At 35.1% G+C, this 25,510-nt stretch overlaps 1 protein-coding gene and 1 long non-coding RNA gene across 3 annotated transcripts; one reads left to right on the top strand and one right to left on the bottom strand.

Annotated features, from left to right (window-relative positions):
* Nucleotides 1-5,803: 5,803 nt before the first annotated feature.
* On the bottom strand, nt 5,804-14,432 carry LOC123665434. The gene is made up of 8 exons (XM_045599742.1): nt 14,315-14,432; nt 13,271-13,412; nt 11,753-11,844; nt 10,382-10,436; nt 8,809-9,008; nt 8,287-8,435; nt 6,577-6,711; nt 5,804-6,003 (listed from the first exon to the last, which is right to left on the bottom strand). The coding sequence occupies exons 1-8, from the start codon at nt 14,415-14,417 to the stop codon at nt 5,860-5,862; spliced, it is 1,020 nt and encodes a 339-aa protein (XP_045455698.1). The 5' UTR covers nt 14,418-14,432; the 3' UTR covers nt 5,804-5,859.
* Nucleotides 14,433-19,787: 5,355 nt separating this feature from the next.
* LOC123665492 lies at nt 19,788-25,036 on the top strand. Of its 2 annotated transcripts, none has more exons than XR_006745054.1 (5): nt 19,788-19,878; nt 20,343-20,418; nt 23,949-24,075; nt 24,159-24,288; nt 24,813-25,036. It is a non-coding gene; the product is annotated as an uncharacterized LOC123665492 (long non-coding RNA). The 2 variants fall into 2 exon arrangements; XR_006745053.1 differs by having other exon boundaries at nt 23,946-24,075.
* The last annotated feature ends 474 nt before the right edge of the window (nt 25,037-25,510 follow it).

The following is a 25,510-nucleotide window of genomic DNA, read 5'->3' as shown; positions in this document are numbered from 1 at the left end:
TAAAGACATTATAATATATCAACAAGCGTGTATGGAAAGAAAAAGGGTTTTTTATTATTACCATGTTGGCCAAAAATGCTCTTAAATTATGTGAATAACATATACAATTAATATGTGGTTGCCAGTTTAACTAGCGATCTATTACAAGACCAAGATACGTGTGGTTGTTTGCGACTTTAATAGGTTGGCAATCATTCGGACAAGTCATAGGTAATTGTTGGTTATGAAAGCATGAGTGACAGCGGGATATTAAATGTTTTTGAAGAATATCTCTTTTATGAGGTGAGCTTATGTGGACTAATTTTGTTTTTTGCGCATTTAGAATCAATCCTGTATCGTGGCACCATCTGCAGAGAGCGTCGAAATTTATCTGTAACTTTTTCATTGCTTCATTTATATTACTATCGGCAACGAGTAAACAGGTACCATCAGCAAATTGGAAGGTGCTGAAGTGGCTCAGCTTACTATTAATGTTGTAATTGTATTTTTCAAATTGTCGTGACATTTTTTTTTTTTTTTTTTTTAGGTTGTATTTGCCTTAGATATCGAAGTGAACAATACATTAGATTTATATTATATGTTTTTATTGGGTACATGTTTTTATTTTTAAATAGTAAAATTTATGTGTCCGTTATATGTATGCACATCTATTTTATTAAATATCATATTTGACATTGTGTTGCTGTAATTAGTTGTTTTAGTTTTAATATAATGAAATTATTGTTAAAATTATTTATTTGTATTAGGTATTGTTTATTATTAATGTGATTTTATTATTTTATTATTGTATTTCACAAATTGTCGTGACATTCATTAATTTTTCTAGTTGTTATAAGAATTGTTTAAGAGGAATTGTTTTATGGGTCAATTGTTACTACATTTAAATCACATCTCGATAGAATCTATCATCTCCAATTACGAATCTTAAAAACGATCGTACCAATATACATAAGAAATAAATACAAAAACAACGCCTTGAAATTATTTAACTACTGCAAAGTAATGCCAATACACACTAAAATAAAATATACATTATTAATAGAACAATATTTTAATTCAAACATTCAAATAAAAATGAGTGACTATAAACTAACAAGAAATATTACAAATCACACATTAAAAATACCTAGGCATAGTAATTTTTATGGAAAACGTACGCTTGAATATATTATTCCTTTCTTAATAAATAATCTGCCATCGAATTTAAAAAAAAAAATTCAAAAATATAACTATAAAAACATATTTAAAAAATTCTTTTTAGACCAATTTAAAGAGAGAGATTGACATGACCGCATTTATTATTTTTATTATGATTATTACTTTTTTTTTAACCAATTTTTTCTTTCCAATTATATTCACATGTATAATAATCTATATTTGTATAGCTTTATATCATATTTTTATGTTAGTATATAATAGCATATGTACTTTAGTATTATTACTTTAGAAACACAGTGCACTGTTAAACTATTCATTGTTTTTGCTGCACTGTTTATCACATAAATTGTATCTTTTTTTCTTCTATAAATAAATAAAATAAATAAATAAAATAAATAAAAGATAATCCTGTATTTCTGTATTATTTAAACTTTTGATGAGCTTGTGGTAGTCATGGGTATCTAAGACCCGGGTCTTTTCCCGGGAAAAGTCTATGAAAAGTGCAAGAACCTGTTTGTTATCGTTAAGATTATGATTGATATACGCCGAGTTGCACAAAACAAAATTAAAATTTAAGTAGAGATTAAACTAATCTAATCACAAGAATTTCATACAATTCTTGCGATTAAATTAGTTTAATCACTACTTAAATTTTAATTTCTTTTCGTGCAACTCGGCGTTAGTCTGTGAATTTGGACAGAAAGATCGTTGTACTCTTACCTGGCTGGAATCCATACTGATATTTGTTAATTATATTATTGTTTTTGTAGTAGGTGACACCTACAAACGCCTCACATTTAACGACCTACACGGTTTACTATTATGTGGAGAGACACACAATACAGAATTTGTCATGTGGGGGGAACGAACCTACGACCCCAAGCAGAACGGTCAGTGAAGTTACCGTTTTGCCAACGCTTCGTCTAATTTATTTATTATTATTTTTTAAGTTTAAGAGGTTGTATCATTACTGTTTTTGTAAATTGTAATAGTAGTCGGGGCTTTATCCAAAACGCTGTCTCACTCCAGGTTGGAGGTTAACATCTTAATCATCATTACAGCCTATACAGTCCACTGCTGGACATAGGCCTCCACAAGTTTACGCCAAAAATAACGTGAACTCATGTGTTTTGCCCATAGTCACCACGCTGGGCAGGCGGGTTGGTGACCGCAGCACTGGCTTTGTCGCACCGAAGACGCTGCTGCCCGTCTTCGGCCTGTGTATTTCAAAGCCAGCAGTTGGATGGTTATCTCGCCATCGGTCGGCTTCTTAAGTTCCAAGGTGGTTGTGGAACCTTGTTATCCATTAGTTGCCTCTTACGACACCCACGGGAAGAGAGGGTGTTACTTGTAATAATTTCAAGAATACGTGTACAAAGTCATGAGTATTTTTCACGTGAAAGCGTAACAAACAGACTTACATTCAGATTTATAATATTATTACGGCTTCGAGATAGGGATTTAACTGAATTTAATCCTGGGGGGGATTGGGGATTGGGTCGGCAACGCGCTTGCAATGCTTCTGGTGTTGCAGGTGTCTATAAGCTACGGTAATCGCTTACCATCAGGTGAGCCGTACGCTTGTTTGCCGACCCAGTGACAAGTGACATAAAAAATAATAATAATAATAAAGGGAGATTCTGTATACAATATTTATTTGAACCTACGTTGAAATGAAGATTGAAATGTGCTTTTAAAACCAAATTTAATATATATATATATATATATATATATATATATATATATATATATATATATATATATATATGTTTTTGTATTATATTTCGATTAGTTAAAGGAAATTATAAGACAACTAAGAAAAAATGAATCCTACGTAATTAAATAATTTTTCTTATAGCGATAATTGCTTTTTCTAAATATACAGATACCAAAACTAACCTTACCATTGACTTTGATAATGATTAAAATTGCAGGTAAAGTGGAATAATCTATGTAAATTATTAACTCAACTACAAAATAAGATGAATCATTATTTAAATTAAAATAAAATAATTATGTTGCTCCCAATTAAAAATAAGACTTCAGTTAACATCGATTAGTAATACTGACGACGCGTGAGTGCAGCGGTCACAGCAGTATATGTTGCGCTAGCGGTCGCACGCTCGATCCCCGCACATGACAAACATTTGTATTAGTCTTATCGATGTTTGTTGTGGTCTGAGTATTTGTGTTTATGTGTGTGTTTTCGTACCCCCGACACAGAGACAATCCTATCGGGGGCCGTCAAGTTATCATCATCATCATTACAGCCTGTACAGTCCACTGCTGGACATAGGCCTCCACAAGTTTACGCCCAAAATAACGTGAACTCATGTGTTTTGCCCATAGTCACCACGCTGGGCAGGCGGGTTGGTGACCGCAGTACTGGCTTTGTCGCACCGAAGACGCTGCTGCCAGTCTTCGGCCTGTGTATTTAAAAGCCAGCAGTTGGATGGTTATCCCGCCACCGGTCGGCTTTTTAAGTTCCAAGGTGGTAGCGGAACTGTATTATCCCCTAGTCGCCTCTTACGACACCCACGGGAAGAGAGAAGGTGGCTATATTCTTTAGTACCGTAGCCACACAGTACAAAGGGCCGTCGAGTGTGAAGCGCTTATTGATTTTTTTATATTTCTCACATACACATATTGGTCAGTTAAATTTTTTTGTATCTGTGGATTCAAAATTATACGTCCAGTGAATTATATATAAGTCTTATATAATCATCCAAAACATTATAAAATGTTTTTGTATAATAAGAAAAATTATATAATCACGAGCGTTTGTCAGTTTAACGTTATTTGAAAATTGGTATTTTTTTTAAAATAATACATTCGTCGTAAAGTTGTTGCATCCGGTCTCATCTATTAAATAAAAAAATTAAGTGTGCAGATTTACATAAAAATTACTATCAACTTGTAAAAACTTGTAAAAGACCATTATCTGTCTCTTAATAGGACTTAATTATATATATATATGTATAAATGTTTGTATGTATGTATATATGTATGTGTGTATTATTTACCGTGTACTTATATTTTATTGTTACGTACGTGTATATTTATACCTATAGGAATATTGAATAGTTTATCATATATATTTTATTTGTATTATTTGTAGCTTATTTTGTTTGATGTACGTTTATTATACACCACCTACTTATTTCTTTTTTTTTCCTCTAATCCTAACCCTAAGGTTGCCTGGAAGAAATCGCTATCGAGCGATAAGGCCGCCTCATTGTGGATTATACTTTTTTTTCTTTACAATTCTGTATGAAATTACTCTATGTGGTGTACAATAAAGAATAAATAAATAAAAAAATAAATATCCTAATGCCATGGTGATAAAGATTGTGACGTTGATAATCGTGGATTCAATCCCGATCGGAATAAAATCGTAAATACGTTTTGCATAATTACGCCCACACAATGTATTTATATGATTTATTTATTGTATTATAGTTGCATGTATATGTATGTATGTTTGTAGAAATTTATATATGTATTTTGATTAAACTTTATTACCATTGCGCAAGCCCGTTACACTGCTAGCTTTTTTCTGTTGGGTAATCTTGAAGAGATCGCTATTTAGTGATAAGATCGCCCATTGCACCATATGTATCTAATATTATGGTTTGCTATGTATACTATCTTTAGTTGCAATTAAGTGGTTTATTATTATTATTAATGTCCAACAAAACACCATTGTTCGAAATTTATTTATTTTTATTTATTTATTTAAGCATACTAACAATACGAGTATACATATTTTTACATTGTTATAATAAGCACATTAGGTATAGTAGTATAGTTACAGTAAGGTCCTTAATATATATATCAATAACTAGCATGCATAACATTCAATTTTTTTTTCAGCTTGCATAACACAAAATAAAACTATTAATTACTTAAAAAAAGGATTACAAAGTAGAATATAAAAAAGGTTTACAAAATTGAATATTAAAAAAGAAAAAAAACTATATTATTTGTGAAAATGAGCAATAAGTTTCTATTTAAATGCATTATAATGATCACCAAATATGTCAATGCCTGGTATATATTTTGCAGTTTTGTTATAATTCAAATACAGTTTAACCACGAGCGCCTGATTTCCCATATGAGTTTTTGATTTTGAAATATAAAAGATGTTATGGATTTTATTTCTTGGGTACCTACGTGGGACTGAAAGAGATATACGCTCAGCCATAGATGAAGCGCTCAGCCAAGTTGCTACAATGTGCATCAAAAGTTTATTAAAACAAAAGTGTGTGAGCTCCGACGCATGACTGGAATTTACTCCTTCAGATCGACTGTCTAAATAGGCACAAAAAAGGCTTGTTTAAGAAAAAGATTAATACCATACCAAATGGTAAAAAAATGAATCAAATAAACGCCATCTATCGGCTAGGCTTTAATAACGTATATGGCAAAACAACGATTGCGGGGTCAGCTAGTATAATATTTAACAATATAATTGTTAATATAATATAATAATTATAATATTTTATATTATGACTGCCTTTAATTTTTAAACATAACATATCTTGTTCCATACTAAGCAGGCGACAGACGAACGTCTTCAATATTAACCTAAAATAATTAGCCAAAAATACAGTGTGTACATTACAGTCAAGGAAATAAAAGCTTATTAAAATATTTATAGTTTTTATTACATTTCTGATAGCTTAGGCTATATAAAATCATCTATTTTTCTAAATACACGTCTTTTGATATCTTCATTGCATTCAGTTCATCCGTGATCCACGTAGCATATTCTAAGCTCCCGACTAAGACCTGATCCTTGACGCATGTGGTGCGAGTGACCCCGACGACAACCCCCTTTTCCGACTATGGAAAAAATGAATTTCGAATTTAGAAAATTGAAATAAAATAAAATACACGTTTAAGAGAGTCCTTCAAAAGGGTAGCTGCGGAGTTTTTTGCTAATTCTGCTCAGCAGAATCTACATTTGAAATCAGTGGTAGTTCTGCTTTATTTATAATTTATTTATTACAAAACAAATACAATTTTAATTTGTAAAATGAAGATTTGATGGTGCTTTTGATTCCTACAGAAACCCAAAAGTTCCAAATATGCTTTTACTATAAGATGTGAAGGCAAAAAAAATAATAGAATAGATTTTCGCCTTCAGATGAACTGATGAGGATTTTTCCGTAAATATTATAATACCCAATCATGTAAAAATTACACGATGAAGTCTTAAACCAAACAGTCAAGTACCTCGGAGATAACTGACTTACTGGTCCCCAACATTCGTTTTATATCTTTACTCCGAGCCAAAATGAAATCCATATAAAAAATATTTAAATCCCATTGATCGCGCGTTATTCGAATATTGACTGTTTCCTCTCTAACGTTCTCGCTCGTAATGTAATAGGTATTTTGCAGAATTAACATTACTTTTGATTGGCAGACAAGGGGAGACCCAGTTGCAACCAAGCACTGCTGTACATCGGCGTTCTTTGTACAAACTCGTTCGTTGGTCGCTCGGCCGCCAAAACTGTCACAAACATCGCTTGTTACATTCACCAATGTCTGAAATTAATGTATAATTAATAAATATAATAATAATAATTATTATTATTATTATAATGAAACAACTTTTCGGATTTTATCGCGGTTTATTAAGTTTTTTAGATGCCCGATGTTTCGGATTCTTTACAACAACCATGGCTAGGTGAAGAGCCAGGAGGAGTTCGGTCGAAACTTATTTTTTACAACGGTGGTAAACTAGCAAACAGTCCATCTGATTGTAAACGGATACCATGTTTTATAAACGCCAGTAACATCAGAAGATTTACCAGGGTGCTGCCGACCTTCCCCGTGAAATCTTGCTAGATTACTCGTCCTATCTTCTGTAAAATTGGGGTGCTTCCTTAGTCGGCCTACTCTAAATGTTGAACAAAATATATTCTGCTGTACCCTATCTCAAAAGAAAATAAAATACCACAATGTAAAATTGATTTAAAGCTATTGAATTGAAAATCGTCTTACAAATTGTGGTAGCATGGACGAAATGAACGCGAATATCGGCAATCTTCTGACTCGATGTAATAAATCCACGACTTCTAAGTGGTTTAGTCAACTAGTGGTTGCAGTATAATAATTTTTTGGCCAACAAAGCAAATAAATACTCGATTATCACTGATATACGATGAGTACTGTGTGGCTACGGTACTAAAGAATATAGCCACCCCCTCTCTTCCCGTGGGTGTCGTAAGAGGCGACTAAGGAATAACACAGTTCTACTACCACCTTGGAACTTAAAAAGCTGACCGGTGGCGGGATAACCATCCAACTGCTGGCTTTAAAATATACAGGCCGAAGACGGGCAGCAGCGTCTTCGGTGCGACAAAACCAGCCCTGCGGTCACCAACCCGCCTGCCCAGCGTGGTGACTATGGCAAAACACATGAGTTCACGTTATTTTTGGCGTTAACTTGTGGAGGCCTATGTCCAGCAGTGGACTGTATAGGCTGTAATGATGATAATGATGATATCACTGATATTCTATATTCCATACTGATTCATTCCATGCCTTTGGCCAAAGGCATAATAAACAGTAGAGACCATTTACATTACTTAAACTGAATAAAGGAAAAGAAAATTCTCAGTTCATTTCGAATTTATTCTTTTTCTATGTGTACCGATTTTGATGAATTTTTTTTTGTCAGGTGGCACGTTTAAATTTGATTAGGATCTGAAGAGGACTTTTGAGCTCTATTCGACTACTTTTTCGTCTACCTATATTATATTACTTGTCAACGTAATTGAAGTCTGCTGTGTCTCCCTTTCTTCCCGTGGATGTCGTAAAAGGCGACTAAGGGATAAAACAGTTCCACTACCAACTTGACTTAAAAAGCCGACAGATGGCGGGATAGCCATCCAACTGCTGGCAGCTACGTCTTCGGTGTGATAAAGCCAACCCGGCAGTCACCAACCCGCCTGCCCAGCATGGTGACTATGGGCAAAACACATTAGTTCGCGCTATTTTTGGCGCGAACTTGGTGAGGCCTATGTCCAGTAGTGGATTGCAATAGGCTGAAGTAAAATCGAAGTCGGTTTTTTTTTGTTTGCGAGCAAACAATTATTAAACGCAAATTATACTTACCGAAAATAAATTTTCATTGCCATCAATACCAATAGCAGCACACTGGCCTTGTGGTTTCTCGAAGGCTAAACAGGCACCTTGGACCCTTTTATCTCCAAAGGTAACATACTCATCTAATACTAATATACTATAATCAAAGGCATGCGATCCTGTAATTAAAAATATACGTGATTAATATCGGAATTCTTATAATCTTTGTATTACAATTATTGGTTTAAATTATCTTTTATGCGCAATGACTTTCTATTAGGACGACTGGAGTAAAGCACGTGGCACCTAATTTCCAGAAGCTATTTTTACCATAAAACCCATATATAAGGTTTCGTATTTATTTAGACTTCTACTACATTGATGATGATCTCATCCAAAAATTCGTATTTATTTAGACTTCTACTACATTGATGATGATCTCATTTTGTCAACGAACACAATTAAGCAAATGTCCGTTCAATTCTTTAAACAGTACCAATTCGGGGGTCAGATGTTTGAGTTAAATCCATACTTTTGGAGTAAATTCCTTACCGGTATTATACATAGGGTGGGCTTTCCGAAAGCGGACCGTGTAATTTTTCATAGGGTCATTAGAGCGCGGTAGACTAGCATACAGCATGTGATGCTGAGCGGCTGCCATGCAAGTCCCCGCCGTTAAAACAACCTTGGACCCGATGAGGGTTCCCAGACAGAATGCCGCCTGAGCCGATTGTGCAGTTGAATTGTGAACCCTGCAAACATTTAAATAATTTATAACAAAAGACAGTTCTCTTTTTTTAACCGACTTCCAAAAAAGGAGGAGGTTCTCAATTCGACTGTATTTTTTTTATGTATGTTACTTCAGAACTTTTGACTGGGTGGAGCGATTTCGACAAATTTTCTTTTGATCGAAAGGTAGTGTGTGTCATTTGATTCCATTTAAATTTATTTGAAATCTAACAACTACTTTTCGAGTTATATCTAATTTCGCGTTTTTACTTGACGCTTTTTTCGTCGACCTACGTTGTATTATACCGCATAACTTTTTACTGTGTGTATCGATTTTGACAATTTTTAATTTTACCAAAAGCTGATGTTTATCATGTGGTCATATATAAATTTTATTGAGATTTGATGACTAATTTTTGAGTAATCTTTGATAACGCGTAGTTACTTGACCATTTTTTCGTCGATCTACGTTATATTACTACTCGTCGATGTAATTGAAGTCGGTTTTTTTTCGTTTGCGAGCAAACACAATTATTTGAATGTAACTGAGTATTTTTTACTGAGAGCTTTTTGTTAATTCTTCTTTGCGGGATCTTCATTCTGAACCGAAATTGAAACTATAATTATATATTTAATTGGTAAGATGAAAGTTTGAAGGTACTTTTGAACCCATTTAAATAAATATAATTTGATTTATGCAGAATTGTCGCATAAAAAACTTCACCTTGTAATCATCCTTATAATTATTAATTACAAATAAATATAGTATTAATTTGTAAAATGACTTTTGAAGCATAATTTCTACACGTACAACGTAAATAATAATTAATAATTGATAATTGTATTATACTTACGTACTGTTGTATACCTAATTTTATGAGAATATTAATTTCGATTTTTCATAATTTAAAAAGAGAATAAATATGGACTAAAAGACACAATCAGACATTTTAAAATATTAAGTAATAATAATCGATGTTATAATAATATTTTTTTTATTGTTATATACTCATAACAAATGACGACTTGTTGGCGCAACGATCACAGCACTTGTTTGTGGCTGTTGCGCTGGCGGTTGCGGATTCGATTCCCATACATGACAAACATTTGTATTGGCCATACAAATATTTGCCGTGATCTGGGTGTTTGTGCAGTCCTTGTGGGTCTCCCTACCGTTCCTCGGAGAGCACGTTAAGCCGTAGGTCTTGGTTGTCATCATGTATGCGATGATAGCAATCGTTACTCATAGTAGGGAATATATCCGCCAACCCGCATTGGAGTAGCGTGGTGGATTAAGCTCTGATCTTTCTGCTATATCGGGAAAGAGGCCTATGCCAGTGGGATATTACAGGCTGACGCGCATATACTTATAAACTTAGTGCATATGTTTACTTACTTATAAAGAGAGACTATCCATGGGAAAATGTCTCCATCCGGCGGCAGACAGCTGTCTGAAAAAATAAAATAATCCTATACCGAAATAATCAATTCAAAATACGTTCCTCAACCTTACAGAATATAACATCTATATATTAAATATATAATTAGATGAGAATTGCAGAAAACCGGGATTTTTAGTGCGAACTTAGGTAAGCCTATATGAAAGTGTGCCTATATAAAGTGTAATAAACAAACACCTCAATCTCAACGAACCCTGGTGGGATTGATTCTTGATTTCTGAGGTTCGAAAGCATACACAGCACATAAGTGCAAATGCCCAACCACGAAAGACAATTATATGGACTACCCAAATCATTGCCATGAGCGGTCAGTCTCATAACCACTGCGCCAATGCTAAATCCTTGAATAAAATACTGCTCTCAAGGAGTGGTGAGTTCATTCATTTGGTAGTGGTATTTTCCTGTAGTGAGTAAGGTGGCCAGAGCTCCTAGCAGGGGTTTTTCATACAACTATTTTTTTTAAATATATAGACTAGCTCTTGACTGCGATCTCACCTGAAGGCAAGTGAAGATGCAGCCTATGGTGGTGCGCGCTTACCTAGAAGATGCCTATTCACTCTTGATTTAAAGATACCCAAGTTATAGTTCGTTGGAAGCCGGAAGGGCATTCAAAATTTTTGCGGTGCGTATTAGGAACGAGGAAGCAAATCATACAACTAGGTCGGTAAACGCCTACAATCCCATTCCTGTCATCCATACCCAGCTTCTGGTGCTACTAGCGTCTATTGGCTACGGTAGCCGCATACCATCAGGTGGGCCGTAACTTTGCTTGCCGATCTAGTCATATAAAAATGTCTTGAAAACCAACGAACCTAAACGCACAAGCCTTTCTTATATCCGTGTAACATTTTTCCAAGATCTGGACATTATTGTAATCTAAATATAACTAGTTGATATATTTTTTGCTGAGATATTTTTAAACAGATAAATTAATAAACGCCTTGCACTTAACAGCCCCCAGTAGGAATTTCTCCTATATCGAGGCTCCGAAAACATACAGAATATACAAGCATAAACGCCCAGACCACGGTAACGTTCGTATGGTCAATACAAGTGTTTGCCATGTGCGGGGATTGAAACCGCGACCGCCAGCGCAACAACCAATGACATGACCAACAGCCGATGCGCTAACACTTCATAAAATTCTCTCAATCATTAATTGTGTTTTCCTAATTAAGCCTCGTTTGTTTTCCTTAAAATGAAAGCATAAGTTTTGATCTGCTGAATACTGTTATACCCCAGATAACTTTATCAGCAATCGATGATAAGTCATTAAGTATATGTATATAAGTATATTTGTAACCTACCTACGTTATCAGTTCTGACCTGCGGTGTGTCAATCTGGCGCTCCTCTGTGCAACACCATTCAAGCGATTTGCAAACATTTGATTGCAATTCCCTGAAAATTTTTAGTATAAAATTACAATTTGCAACAAAAAAGTATCTTATACTATTAAACGAGCAATTCTTGTATATAATCTGAATCTCCGAAATGGCTTCAACGATTTTCATGAAATTTAGTGTGTAGGGGATTTCGGGGGAGAGAAATAAATCTAGCTAGGATTCATTTTTAGAAAATGTCATTTTATCCCAGTTTTTAGGCAATGAAAAAATAGCTACAATATCGTCAGAATACAAAGGAAAATTTCGCACTTGTCAATGAAGTTGTAATAGCTCAGGCGGGAAATCGGCCGGTGGTGATCGACCGAAAAGACCATGGTTTAAATCCTCATGTTTCCGGATCGATGATTATTCCTTTTTTTTTCTAATTGCACTCGTTATTTTTTATTTAAGTAGCCAGTTTATATTTTTTATTATTATATCGGTAAAATCGAAAAACATTATTAATATTTTATGAATATGTAATTCGTATTTAAATATGATTTCCAAAACACACGATTTACTAAAAATACCGTGCTAAGCGCGATCTTCCAGGTTCTACTTATTATTTAATTGACAAAAGAACAGCAAGAAATATCCTGTTCAAAATATAAAGCATCCCATCCCATCCGTGGAAATGCCGGTTAACCTACCACCTTTGAGGTTAGAATAACGCTTGGCTCTGGCGCTGCGGGAAGTGCAACCCTTCCGTCCTTACGTGCGAAAGCGCGCGAACGAATGCCGAAGGCGACCATCCTCAGCCACTCCTCTACGCATTCGTTCGCGCGCATTCGCACGGCGGGCGAGGGCTGCCCTCCCTCCGCGCCTCCGGCTTAAAAAAACACTCTAGGGGTAGGGTAGATCAAGTCCACATGGGCAGTGGGGTGCTCCGATTCGGTTTTGGGTATTTTTCAAATTTCTATACCTATATTCTAGCACAGAGTGTCTATTTGTCAGTCGTTAAAGGTCAGTTCGTATCGTATTTTGATCTTGCAGTAAAGATCGTTTTTACGTAAATTTGTTCGAAAATAACGCATGATAGTCGCAGAACGGAGCATGAGTACACTTCCTGCAGCACCGGAATTAAGGTAGAGTCAGAAATAACAAAAATTTAACCTCCTATAAATTAATCTACCTGTGATGTACATAATAGCCGAAATGCCTAAACCTTACAGAAGATTAACACACACAGCAAATTAACACTGCTCTTAAGTAGTGTGGTGTTCCTGGGGGGAGTAAGGGGGCCAGAGCTCCTGGGGAGGGTAGAGAGTAGAAGGTGGTGTCGGCATCGCTATTGCTATGATCAGTGTTGCAGGCATCTATAAGCTACGGTAATCGCTTGCCGTCAGGTTAGGCGTACGTTTGTTTGCAACCCTAGACGTTTGAGAAAAAAAAAACGTATTCGATAATTTAAAAATAATGTACGTAAGTCTAACAATACTCACCTGTACTCACTAGAGTGTAAAACTCCTCCCGGTGCGATTGTTTGATCTTCCGTGCAGTAACTCTCGGGAACACAAATCCCTTGTTGACCATTTTTCGCTGTACACGTGCTAGGTGACGACATATCATCTGAGTCGGTCCCCGCTGAAACGGTCGATTTTTGATATGATATTAAAAAATTGTTTAGAATTTCCTAATGTGTGGGTAGCACAAAAATAAATCGTAAGAATTATATCGCTCTCTCAACTTCCGTTCGCCTCGCCCGATCACACTTCTCGTAACGCTCTCGTCACGCATTCACCTGCTTACTCCTCAAGTCAAGTGTGCGTACAGAATTCTTACTTCAATGTGTAATGTGTGTTGCTAAGGCACGCGCCTGTCGTTTGCGCGTGAGCAACTCGACTCGTGGTTCTTATCGCAGGTTCAATTGCCATCGACAAATAATAAAACGAGAATTTATCGTCATAGTCGAATTCTCCGTGACATTGGCGAAATCATTTGTGCTCATATGGTACTACTGAAAGTCATAGTCGAAGTCAACTAAATAAGCATTAGTAGAGACCACTCAAATAAATACTAGTCAGATTTCTTTTTTTATATAACTAGGTCGGCAAACAAGCGTTGGTACAGTGAGCTGTATGGTAAGCGATTACCATAGCTTATAGACGTCTTCAACATCAGAAGCATCGCACGTTGCTGACCCTAACACAAATCCCCAGGAGCTCAGGTCACCTTACTCACAAAAAGGAACACAATACTGCTTGAAAACAGTCATATTTAGCTGTTGTCTTCTGTAAGGTCGAAGGTACATATACGACCGTGTATATATATATATATATATATATATACGTTCGAATTGAGTAACCTCCTGCTTTTTCGAAGTCGTTCAAAATACAGTAAAAAAAATCAGTAAAGTTTATTAATATTTTCGCTTTTTTTTAAATAGTAATTCTTTATTGTGGAACAAATAATTTTACTATTCCTTAACCATTCTTATTTGTATTGTATTGCGTTTCGTTAGTGATAAAATATACAAAAATTCTTACGCTCTAAATTAACTTCTGAGTCGTCTTCAGGTAATGCAGGCAATCCCAGAGTTCCAGTGACTAATAATATGGCCAGTAAAGTCGACACCCTTGAAAGCTCCATCTGCAAAAACACCGTTTATAAATATAATTACACCTGGACTCAGGGTAGGATTCACACCCACAACTTGACACCCTGCGTGAATAGGCTAGTCAAAAGTTATTAGCTTCAGAACAACTTTGCTGAATTCTTCGACGAATTGTTATCAAGCCTTAATCATAAGTAATCTAAATCATAACCGAGGTAGGGCACAACAGGAATTTCCAGCTCAAAATATAGAGCAGCCCGACTGAGTTACCTCGACTTTACAGAAGACCACAGCTAAATAATACTGTTTTCAAGCTTTGTTGTGTTCCCGTTGATAAGTAAGGCGTCCAAAGCTCCACGGAGGATTGGACTAGAGTCGGCAACGTGCTTGCGATGCTTCTGGTGTTGCAGAAAAATAGCTTCAGTGGTGAAGAGATGGTGATTATAATGATAATACATAATATTGTTAATTATTTATTTATTTACGCTTTATATTTGCGCAAGAAAGAAATCACAAAAATAATAATGATAACGGCAACACGAGATGAAATAATCTTGATGGTAAATGGTAGCTAAAGCACCTTTTCTTCCAAAATAAAATTAGCGTAAAAAAAGGCTAAATATAGATAAACTCAATAAAGTTAATGAGCAAGATAATATTTATTTACATATTACTCAAATGATATCGTCGGTAAAACGAAGGAAGAAATGTATTCACCGCTGACGTTGATGCCTCGTTCTCCCCAGTCCAAGGTCTTAAAGACATCCTCCAGCACAGTGGTAAATAGTTTCGGTAATATAACATCTCCCTGTCTTACCTCACGTCGGAGGAAAATGGGTCTTGTTCTCTGGTTTTGGTTTGGTTTCTCTTAAAGATAAGATTAGAAATGAGACTATCCGCGAGACAACGAAAGTAACCGACATAGCCCACAGAATTAGCAAGTTGAAGTGGCAGTGGACTGGTCATCGGTGTCACAGGACCGATGACCGTTGGAGCAGACGGATCCTGGAGTGGAGACCGCATCTTGACAAACGCAGTGTGGGACATCCTCCGGCCCGTTGAACCAACTATCTACGTAAGATTGCCGGTGAGGGCTGAATGAGAATTGCAGAAAACCGGGATGTCTGGTGCGAACTTGGGGAGGCATAGGCGTCCAGCAGTGGAATGCGATAGGCTGAACTGATGATGATAATAATGATTATAATGAGGATGACCGATATTCAAACGACATGAAATACACGTCATACTTTAGATAGATTTAGAGATTAAGAAAGAGTTCAGAAAACGATAGATTTGATGAAAAATAGTTTTAAATAGACACACGGCATTTCAAAATGAAACGTACGTCTCAATGATTTAAAAAATATACCTAATATTAAATGTAAATTGATAAGGACTAACCTTTGCCATTAAAAGTAATAATGATGAGACATAAAAAGAGTCTTATCTGTCTGTACCTGACCTCAGGACCTGGGTTTTTACTGCAGTAAATTTAATCAACCAACTACTAATATTTAAGACTTGAGATATATTTTATTTCCATGGTAAATTGATACTTGGAATTTGGGCAAAGAAGAAAAAATGGAGGGATGAATTAAACATGTAATCTCGAACGACATCGCGGGTAAAGCTAGTTTAAAAAATATTTATTAGCTAAAGTATTATTGTAGTTGTGGTTAACCTAAGCATTCTTAGATTACTTAAGGTAAATTTTGAACAATAATACATGTTCAGGGGCATGTTTTTTTTTTTAAAACAATAGTAATTGACTCAACATAATAGTTATTACGTTTTAAAAACTATTATAACTTTAAATTTATTTATTCAGCTCGTAGTACAACTAAACAACTAACAACTAAAGCTTCCTCTTTCTTTAAATATCTAAAGGGTCGAAACTTAATGCACCACGCTACTCCACTTCGTGCGTATATATTATTTACAAGCTTTTATTTAACTTACAATGTATGTATGTAAGTTTGTTCGGGTGAAATCTTGCAACTCAATTTTGAAGCAGATATCTTCAACCAATTGAGCTGAAATTTTGTATATCTACATGTTCAATTTGGAAGACAATGCATAGTTAACTTTGTGACATCATTCTAAATCCAACATGGCGGCATATCTAAGATGGCGGACTAGTTATTTTTAATACACTTCTACAATATGTGTATCAAATGAAAGGGCTTGCTAAGAATAATTCAAATAAAGTGACGTCAGTATAAATCCAATATGGCAGACTAACTATTCTATGCCTAACTCCTAATACGAAATACAAACTTAGACCAGAAAGTAATATTTATAGAAATACAATACTTGTTTGTTATATAGTGATACAAGCCAGCCTGGAGTGGAAATTGAAGCCACTACCGCTAGCGTTTATGTGTTTAAATGCACCACTTCACCAGGATAATCAATAGGTTACAGTAAGTTAAAGAAGTCACGTTATCATGTGCTTACTGAAATATGTTTTCTGTTTGTGGTTTTCCTGTTTTGAAGGTAACGTTAACTTTAAAATATAAATTAACAGTTCCTATATTTTTTAAAGCGTAATAATTTCGTTATCGAAATTGAAACCGAAAATTTGGAGGAGGATCTGGAATCCTCAATAGCGTGCCCAGAGTCGATGAATGCTATACGTCTCTACCTCCATCGCTGATGGCGGCTCGGGGTACCAACCTTCAGGCTGACACAGGTACTTACCGGACATGGCTGTTTCGGTAATTACTTGCATCTGCGCTAGGAGGTTGCTTGCCACTAGTGTGGCACTTGGTGGTACGGCGCATGATACTAGAGAAACGAGCCGCTTGGGGACTTAAGTGCCAAGCCCTGATGGCCATTGTAGGCACAGGATTCTCTCTGTCAAGCGTCCGCTCCATTCTCGGCAACGAGAGGTGCTGGTTGGCCGTGGCCTCTTTCTGCAAAAAGGCCATGGCACTAAAGGAAGCTACGAAACTATAACGCGAGGCCGACGTTCTGGCTGACCCGCTCTGCAGGAGACAACTAGGTGGAAGAAATAGCTAAATAGCCATAAGACCGTCCATTGTACTTCACAGTCTGTAAATGTTTTTTAAATATGTTTATTGTTTATAAAATGTAGTTGTGATGTACAATAAAGTATAAATAAATAAATAAATAAGAATAATAGCTCTGTTCCAAAAGGATGTAAGGCATTTTTTGCATAACATGGAATTATTGCTTAGTTATTTATTTATTTAATAGTTGTATTAGGAGTTATTCATAAGATTCTGTAAATATTCTAAAATTTTTAGTTTGTTAGTTATGGAATGACATCATAAATCTTAATTCTTATATAGCCTTTAACCTCGTATACTTACCTGTTTAATATAATAGTAATTACTAACAAATAGTTATAATTATGCAGAATTATGGATAGTAAGGATGGCAGCAGTGTCTTCGGTGCGACAAAGCCAGTACTGCGGTCACCAACCCGCCTGCCCAGCGTGGTGACTATGGGCAAAACACATGAGTTCACGTTATTTTTGGCGTAAACTTGTGGAGACCTATGTCCAGCAGTGGACTGTATAGGCTGTAATGATGATGATGATGATGGATAGTTAATATATTAAAAAATAAAAAAAAATTAAATATTCCTCGAATATTTTTCTATAATTAAACGTGTTAAGGTATTTAAATTGTGTATTTATTTACAAAATAAAAAACAGAATATCTTTTTGAACTTGGCTCCACAGAAGACTGTTCTCTCTGTCTTATAAACGAACTTTGTTGATTTTTAATCTATCTGTCGCAAGCTGTCAAATTATGACGTGACTCTTCATTTCTAAAAATAACTATTTTTGTCATTTAAACTTCTCAAACAATAATATATATCGACGTTTCTTTTAACTAAATATTATCAATTATATATTACATATAATTGATATTATAATTATGTCTATCTGACTTATTAATGTAAAAATAATATCACAATACTTACAATTTATTTAAACTACAACACGATTAATGAACAATTGGAAGTCAAATCACGTTTACATAAAAAAAAACACACTATAAAAACCCATGCACAATCAAACCGTACAATTGTCAAATAGTACATAAATATTATATTCTTTGCAAATCACAAATTCTTATTAATCTCTATAGTTCCGTAAGATGATATAAACTGTGTTAACACGTCCTTCGCGTAACTTTGAAACCTGTTTTTAAATATCGTTAAAATTACTATACGTTAATTTAATAACAAATAATCTTTATGAAGCTCTGTTAGAAGTAATAAAATAGTGAGATCTAACTGACTTATATGTAAGGGGATATGGTGAAAAAAAAATTTTATAGACATACCAGAGCTGTATCTACTGAAGTTGGTGCCCCTGTTTCCAAATTTAACTAAACATGTGGGAAAAAATATCTCACTAGCTTACTCAGGGAACTTCGTGGCTCCATTTTTTTTTTGTTTATGAAAATATCGACTTTTTTCCCTACTTTCCTTTTTTTCCTTTCTTACATATAGAAATATAAAAATAGGCCACAATGCCCAGCAGTGGGATGTTACAGGCTGAACCGTGATATCAATATATTCTTTTGTATAAATCTCACCCCAACGAAATAACGAAAAAAAAAAAACAAAAATGTATATTAAATCTGTTGCAGTCGTTTGAATGTTTTTTTTTTTATGTCATTAGGTCGGCAAACAAGCGTACGGCTCACCTGATGGTAAGCGATTACCGTAGTTTATAGACGCCTGCAACACCAGAAGCATCGCAAGCGTGTTACCGACCCATCCACAATCCTCCCAGGAGCTTTGGTCACCTTACTCACCAACAGGAACATAATACTGCTTGAAAACAGTATTATTTTGCTGTGATCTTCTGTAAGGTCGAGGTACTACCCCAGTCGAGCTGCTCCATATTTTGAGCAGGAAATTCCTGCTGTGCCCTACCTCAGTTAAATTCATTCATTCAGTATTGCGTATAAATACATTTTGGTGATTAATTTTAATTTCTAAACAATTAATAATACTAAAATATTGTTTCTGCTTGGAAATATTTAAATCATACTTTAAAAAATGGATGTCAAGTAGTAAAAGTAAGTAGCTCTGTGAGTACTGCACAAAATAGCAGCTGCTGTTTACCGCAAGGGTCCATAATTGGAAGGAAGTTTCTTGCCCATTCTCTGAAGAATAAATATTTCGAAGTGTATCGAAGTGCGTCATTTATTATTAATTTCCCATATATCGTTCTGTCTTATCCTTCTCAGATCCCTATCGCAATTGCCTACATAAAAAAAAAAAAAAAATACCTAACTTAAAAAATGAAAACTTTATTGTTAATTTTAATCTTATTGCAAAATATGCTTAAAAAATATTAAACGCGCTCCTTATTTCGCGCTCCTAATCCATGCCCCGGTCACTGAGACCTAGATACGGCACTGGCTCACATCTAAACTAAAATTAAAACTCACTCATCTTGAACAATTGAGCAAAGCACTCGTGTGTTCTTACGCCTATTTACTTACAAGGTAAACAATCTTAATTAATTAATTAATATAATCATATATTTTTATCACCTATAAGTTTGTTTAATTATAAAAGGTTAGCTTTACAGATATGACCGTGTTCAAAACATATTAAAAAAAAAACTGTATTGCCATTTAATCGTAATATATTGTTTACTTTGTCTATATAGCTAAATATGTTCTAATATTATAAAGAAAAGAGTTTTCCTTTGTTATTTCTTTATGAATGGGGAAACTCTGGACCGGTTTTAGAACTTCTCTTACTAGGGACATATTATTCAGAAACATTATCATTATGTAACGGAGGCTATATTTAGGTAAAGGAGAAAACGGAAAAACCAAACCGTGTAAAGGTCGAATGCGGGCGGAACCTAATACCACACAAGTGTAGGAGGAAAAACTTTGCGAAATGTGTGCGAATTAGATAAAAAAAAATTATCAAAATGGTATTTTCTTTTTTTCTATAGATGATGCTCCTACGGGTTTTCATGGTGTTATCTATAATTGCAACTGCAATGGCTTCTCGGTTGCCTCGTTCAAATGGTGAGCATAATATATATTTTTTTTTACTTGCAAGGTTTTAATGGAAATGTTAAGTAAACGAGCCTGTACACAACCTTCATTTTGTTTGCTGTGTTTTTGACGTTGTTTTGTGTCCTTGCGTGTATGTCAACTAGCCCGTTTTCCGCGGTTTGCCGTGACCCTTCTTTGCTCTGAGAGTTGAGTATTCAATTCTTCCCCTGAATCCTGCGCCCTGGTGTAATATATTTTATCTATACTATTTCTCTGTTACCTAAAGACAAGCATAAGTTAGCAGGATCATTTAGTAACAAGGAACAGACGACCGTGTGTGTATTAACAACACATTTATTTACAAAAATTCTATGTTTGAGGTTGTCATATTTTTGCAACTTTCAACCTCCTACTCCCTCTTGGTGATATGTGGAGAGGTTTTAAACTACCCTCCCCCCCGCCCGCATACCCAAAAAACACCTGTATTTTTTGTGCAAAGTACATGGAAAAAGACATTATATTATATTATTTCTATGTATATTTATAAAAAAAAATATATAAACATTTTTGAATATAATATCAAAAATTGACGGCTCCAGCGGGGTTCGAAACCGCGTCTCCGACGCTATGGAACGATGTACCCGCTAGATCGAAACTTTTAATATGATGATTTTATTTTCGGTTCGGTCAGTCGGAGACGCGGGTTCGAACCCCGCTGGAGCGGTCAATTTTTGATATGATATTCAAAAATGTTTAGAATTCCTAATGTGTGGGAAACACAAAAATAAAATCGTACATATTAATAATTGTGTTTGCTCGCAAACGAAAAAAAACCGACTTCAATTACATCGACGAGTAATACAACGTAGATCGACGAAAAAATAGTCAAGTAACTACGCGTTATCAAAGATTACTCAAAAAGTAGTTATCAGATCTCAATAAAATTTATATGTGACCACATGACAAATATCAGCTTTCGATTAAATTAAAAATTATTAAAATCGGTATACCCAGTAAAAAGTTATTGCGGATTTTCAAGAAGTTCCCTCGATTTCTCCGGGTTCCCATCATCAGATCCTGGTTTCCTTATCATGGTACTAAACTAGGGATATCCCCTTTCCAACGAAAAAAGAATTATCAAAATCGGTACATCCAGTAGAAAGTTATGCGGTATAATACAACGTAGGTCGACGAAAAAAGCGTCAAGTAAAAACGCATTATTAGATATAGCTCGAAAAGTAGTTGTTAGATCTCAAATAAATTTAAATGGGACCAATTGGCACACCACCTTTCGATTAAAAAAAAATTGTCGAAATCGGTCTACCCGGTCAAAAGTTCTGATGTAACATACATAAAAAAAAATACAGTCGAATTGAGAACCTCCTCCTTTTTTGGAAGTCGATTAAAAAATATATAACAGTCGGCTGTTACCTGTAATACAAGCATTAAGTTGCTTACCATAGGAACAGACGACCGTGTATGTTATAAGATAAAAAAAAATTGTAACTTAAACTTATTAATAAACTTTGCAAATTTAAGCTTCGTGATACAAATTTCTAGGCAGGGATCAAGATTGCAGGTTGCTTTTTTTTTGGTTCAAAAAAAAAATTTAAGCATCAAATGATAATCGGATAACCCCTTTACATATTAGGGCATGACTGATTTGTACGTGACACACACACAAACACACACAAACGCACACACACACTCACACACACACAGGTGTCAGAGTGTAACTATTAGTATTTGTGTAGGTTTAAGGTTTAAAGATTATTTATTCTCATAAAGACAATTTTATCACTTACATGAGACCACAATTAAAAAAAAAACAAACAATTAACAGAGATTCGTTGTCATACTTACATTTCATGAAGAAATAAGAACAGTTTTTTGAATTTTCAAGAGAAAATAACACACAAACTCTTAAACACAGACCAACCACAAAGATACTCCAGAACAACTAAAAAAAAAAAAAACAAAAACATCACAACGATTTGAAAACCACTATTATTTCATTCTACATACCCAGACAGATATTTTTGTAATAATATAATTAGACAGTCGCTTTTTGAATATATGGAACCAGTTAATTTTTTGGTGTCTTAGGGTATTTGTTGTAAAGACGCGCACCGCCATATCGACGGGTGCAAAATAAAAAGAGTTATATACAAAACAGCAACTTTTCAGGAGAGCGCAAAATAGGAAAAAGTGCTCCCATTTTGTCAATTTCAAACCAAATTTGTTGAATTTTTCATCACTGCTATATTTTTTATAAAGACAAACAATTGTATATTTCATTTCTTCTACTTATGTTTAATTTACGAGATATTGCAGTTGTCTGCCTCTACATTGTGCTTAAAAATATGACAACTGAATTAACTACCACTTGGTTGTTTCTACATAGGAATTAATAAATCTGGATTTAATAAAGATGTTCCATATATTTCAGTAAGTTTAAAAAGTAGGACTTTTCCAATTCCAAAAATTTCCAAAAACGTCTTGCCATGTCTATTGTGATGTATTAAAATGGTTTATTATTATGATAATACTTTCACACAAACCTTAATACGTAAAAATCCAAAACAAACAAACATTGTTGCCGGCCGGCGAAGCACATGACATCTGACTGATGACACAATAGGAATGAACGTGCGCCCCTCGCGCGGACTGCGTAAAAGCGGCCAAGCGGTAGTTGAACGCATTATAGACCATAAATTTTGAAAATTAACTACATAGGTATTTATAAATTTATTTTAGTTCTATAGAATATTTTACACAATTGTTTGTTGAGAACAAAAACAATGAATTTGTGCTTATATTGTTTTAGAACGAAACGATAAGTGGCCTGTCATTTTTTATTAAAACGTCTATTTCTCAGTTGTTAATAAAATCGTGTAAAAACAATAACTTAACGTTTAAAATGCTAATATCAAGTGCGAAATGTGAATATAATATCTTAAAGCTACGGATCGAAGCATAGTTACCGCAAGTTGTATCGTTTGTTGATCAATCAACCTCAAAACTTTAACCATTGCTATCTCTATAACTATGGGGTTTTGAAGTGTGAAAACCGTGTGAAACCGTGTGAAAACGTTAAATTAACGTGTGGAATGTTAAAATTAAGTGTGAAATGTGAAAATAAGATGTGAAAACTATAGAATGGAGCATGAGTATCGAAGTTGTATTGTTTGTTGATTTTGGAGTCGAAATCGTTTTTATTTTTAAAATAGCTTATAAAATGTGAAAATAATGTGTGAAATGTGAAAAAACGCGTGTGAAATGTGAAAATAACGTGTGAAAGGTACGAAATTCTTCTTCTAACCTCAAAACTTTAACCATCGATATCTCCATAACCATGGGGTTCCGAGGTGTGATAGTGGTACCAGGGGTAGTGTTCCCCACCCTCCCCCCCCCATCCCCCCACGGTCCCGAAATTCGGTTTTACCTAATCTAAAGCTTTACCTGCATTTATTTGCGTGTGTTGAATATCTGAAGCTTGTTTTGTGTCTGTCTTTTTAACATCATGCATAATAATATTATTGATTATTTATTTTCAGAAGGCTCTATAGAAGGCCATCAAAAATGTATCGCGATAAACGGCGAAGAAGGCCTCTGTGTTAATGAGAGTTTATGCACTGAAGAACATACGATCAAGCCCGGAGGAGTGTTGGACGATACTGAATATAGGTGAGCTGATCCTTCAAAAGAAAAAAAGTAAAGTGTACAGTGTAGTGTTCCATACTAGTAATTATTTTCATTTATATTTATAGATCATCATTAAAAATACAAAAAAGAAGACGTAGAGCATTGAAGACCTGTCCAGGTTTATTAGATTGGTGCTGCACTATAGAACGCGTCTCTCGAACACTGTTAACCCCAAACAAATAGTAACATAACTATGTAAGTAAATACATTAATATAACTGTATATGTATTAAATCAATCCATTTCTCCATTAAATTCACAAAGCTAAATGAGATGGAATAGCCCGTCTGGGGAAATGCGGTGACCTTAGAGAAGATCACAGCTAAATAGCAGTGATATCAGGTAGTGTTGTGTTGCTGTAGTGAGTAAGGTGGCCGGAGGTCTTGGGGAAAGTCGGAGGTAACGCGCTTTAGATTATTTTGGCATAACAAGCGTCTATAGGCTACGGTAATCGCTTACCATCAGGTGGGCCGTAGGCTAATTTGCCATCCCAGTAGTATAAAAAAATACTGACTAATTAGACATATGTCAAGTAAAATTGTCTTACCAAAATTAATGTATGTTATTCTTTTTTTTTTGAACAAAAGTTCTTGAAATGAAAACTCTTTTAGAAATATTGCTGTCAAAAAAAATTACGAAATTTATTACAAATCTGTTGCTGTTTCCATACTGATACGCTCGTTATAAAACATAACAATTAATTAATTATGCATTTTTCAGAATGGAACTATCCGGCTTTGGTTTACAAAGGATTAATCATAGTAAAACAGAAAAAATAAAGTTAATTTAATACAAGAGGAAAAATATATTGATATGAACAGAGATATATTCAAATTTCCTCTAGGTACTCCATATCCAAGCACTTATATATTTGGTTACTTTAAAATTAAATTAGTCTACTTTAGGTAATATGTATTTTCTTTTATTAAAAATATTATTATCTTTCTTGTGTTTTATTTCATTACCTAATTTTTAAAGAAAAAAGCCGTTTAAGGAAGGGTCATGTAAAAACTCGAAAACCTAAATTTTTAGTCTAACACTACCTTTTTTTTTTTTTAGCGTGGGGAAAATCCGTCATGGACACCCTCCGGTAGGGGGGGCTCGGAGGGGATTCAGACTCTTACTGAATAAAAACCGCCACGTGTGTTCTGCCGCACGCCAATGTGGCGGGGTCACAAGGACGCTGTTAGCTCTTTCACAACCCCGCCGGTGCTTGCCCTTTCGGGTCCACCGCGGTGCAAGGCACCTCGGAGGGCGCACTCGAACACGAAGCGCGCCCTCCCCTCCTTGGGGGAACCGTGCAAGTCGGACGACGAATCCCCCGACCCATCGCCCGCGTGACCGCCCCCGCGGGCAGGGGGACACCCCCCGCCCGCATTGCGCCTGTGGGTGCTACAATCCCGCGCCGCCCCGGCGCC

The sequence above is a fragment of the Melitaea cinxia genome, chromosome 24 (genome assembly GCF_905220565.1).
Source record: "Melitaea cinxia chromosome 24, ilMelCinx1.1, whole genome shotgun sequence".
Taxonomy (NCBI): Eukaryota; Metazoa; Arthropoda; class Insecta; order Lepidoptera; family Nymphalidae; genus Melitaea; species Melitaea cinxia.
Note: the sequence above shows the minus strand (reverse complement) of the source record. Positions and strands in the feature narration are given on the sequence as shown.

Bases quoted from the DNA above. Each gene is read 5' to 3' on its own strand.
- LOC123665434 (XM_045599742.1), bottom strand. From the start codon at position 14,417: ATGGAGCTTTCAAGGGTGTCGACTTTACTGGCCATATTATTAGTCACT. The intron at 11,845-13,270 runs GTGAGTATTGTT...AAAAATTTTCAG, and splicing joins TTACACTCTAGTGAGTACAG to GGAATTGCAATCAAATGTTT. The intron at 10,437-11,752 runs GTAGGTTACAAA...TTATTTTTTCAG, and splicing joins GGTCAGAACTGATAACGTAG to ACAGCTGTCTGCCGCCGGAT.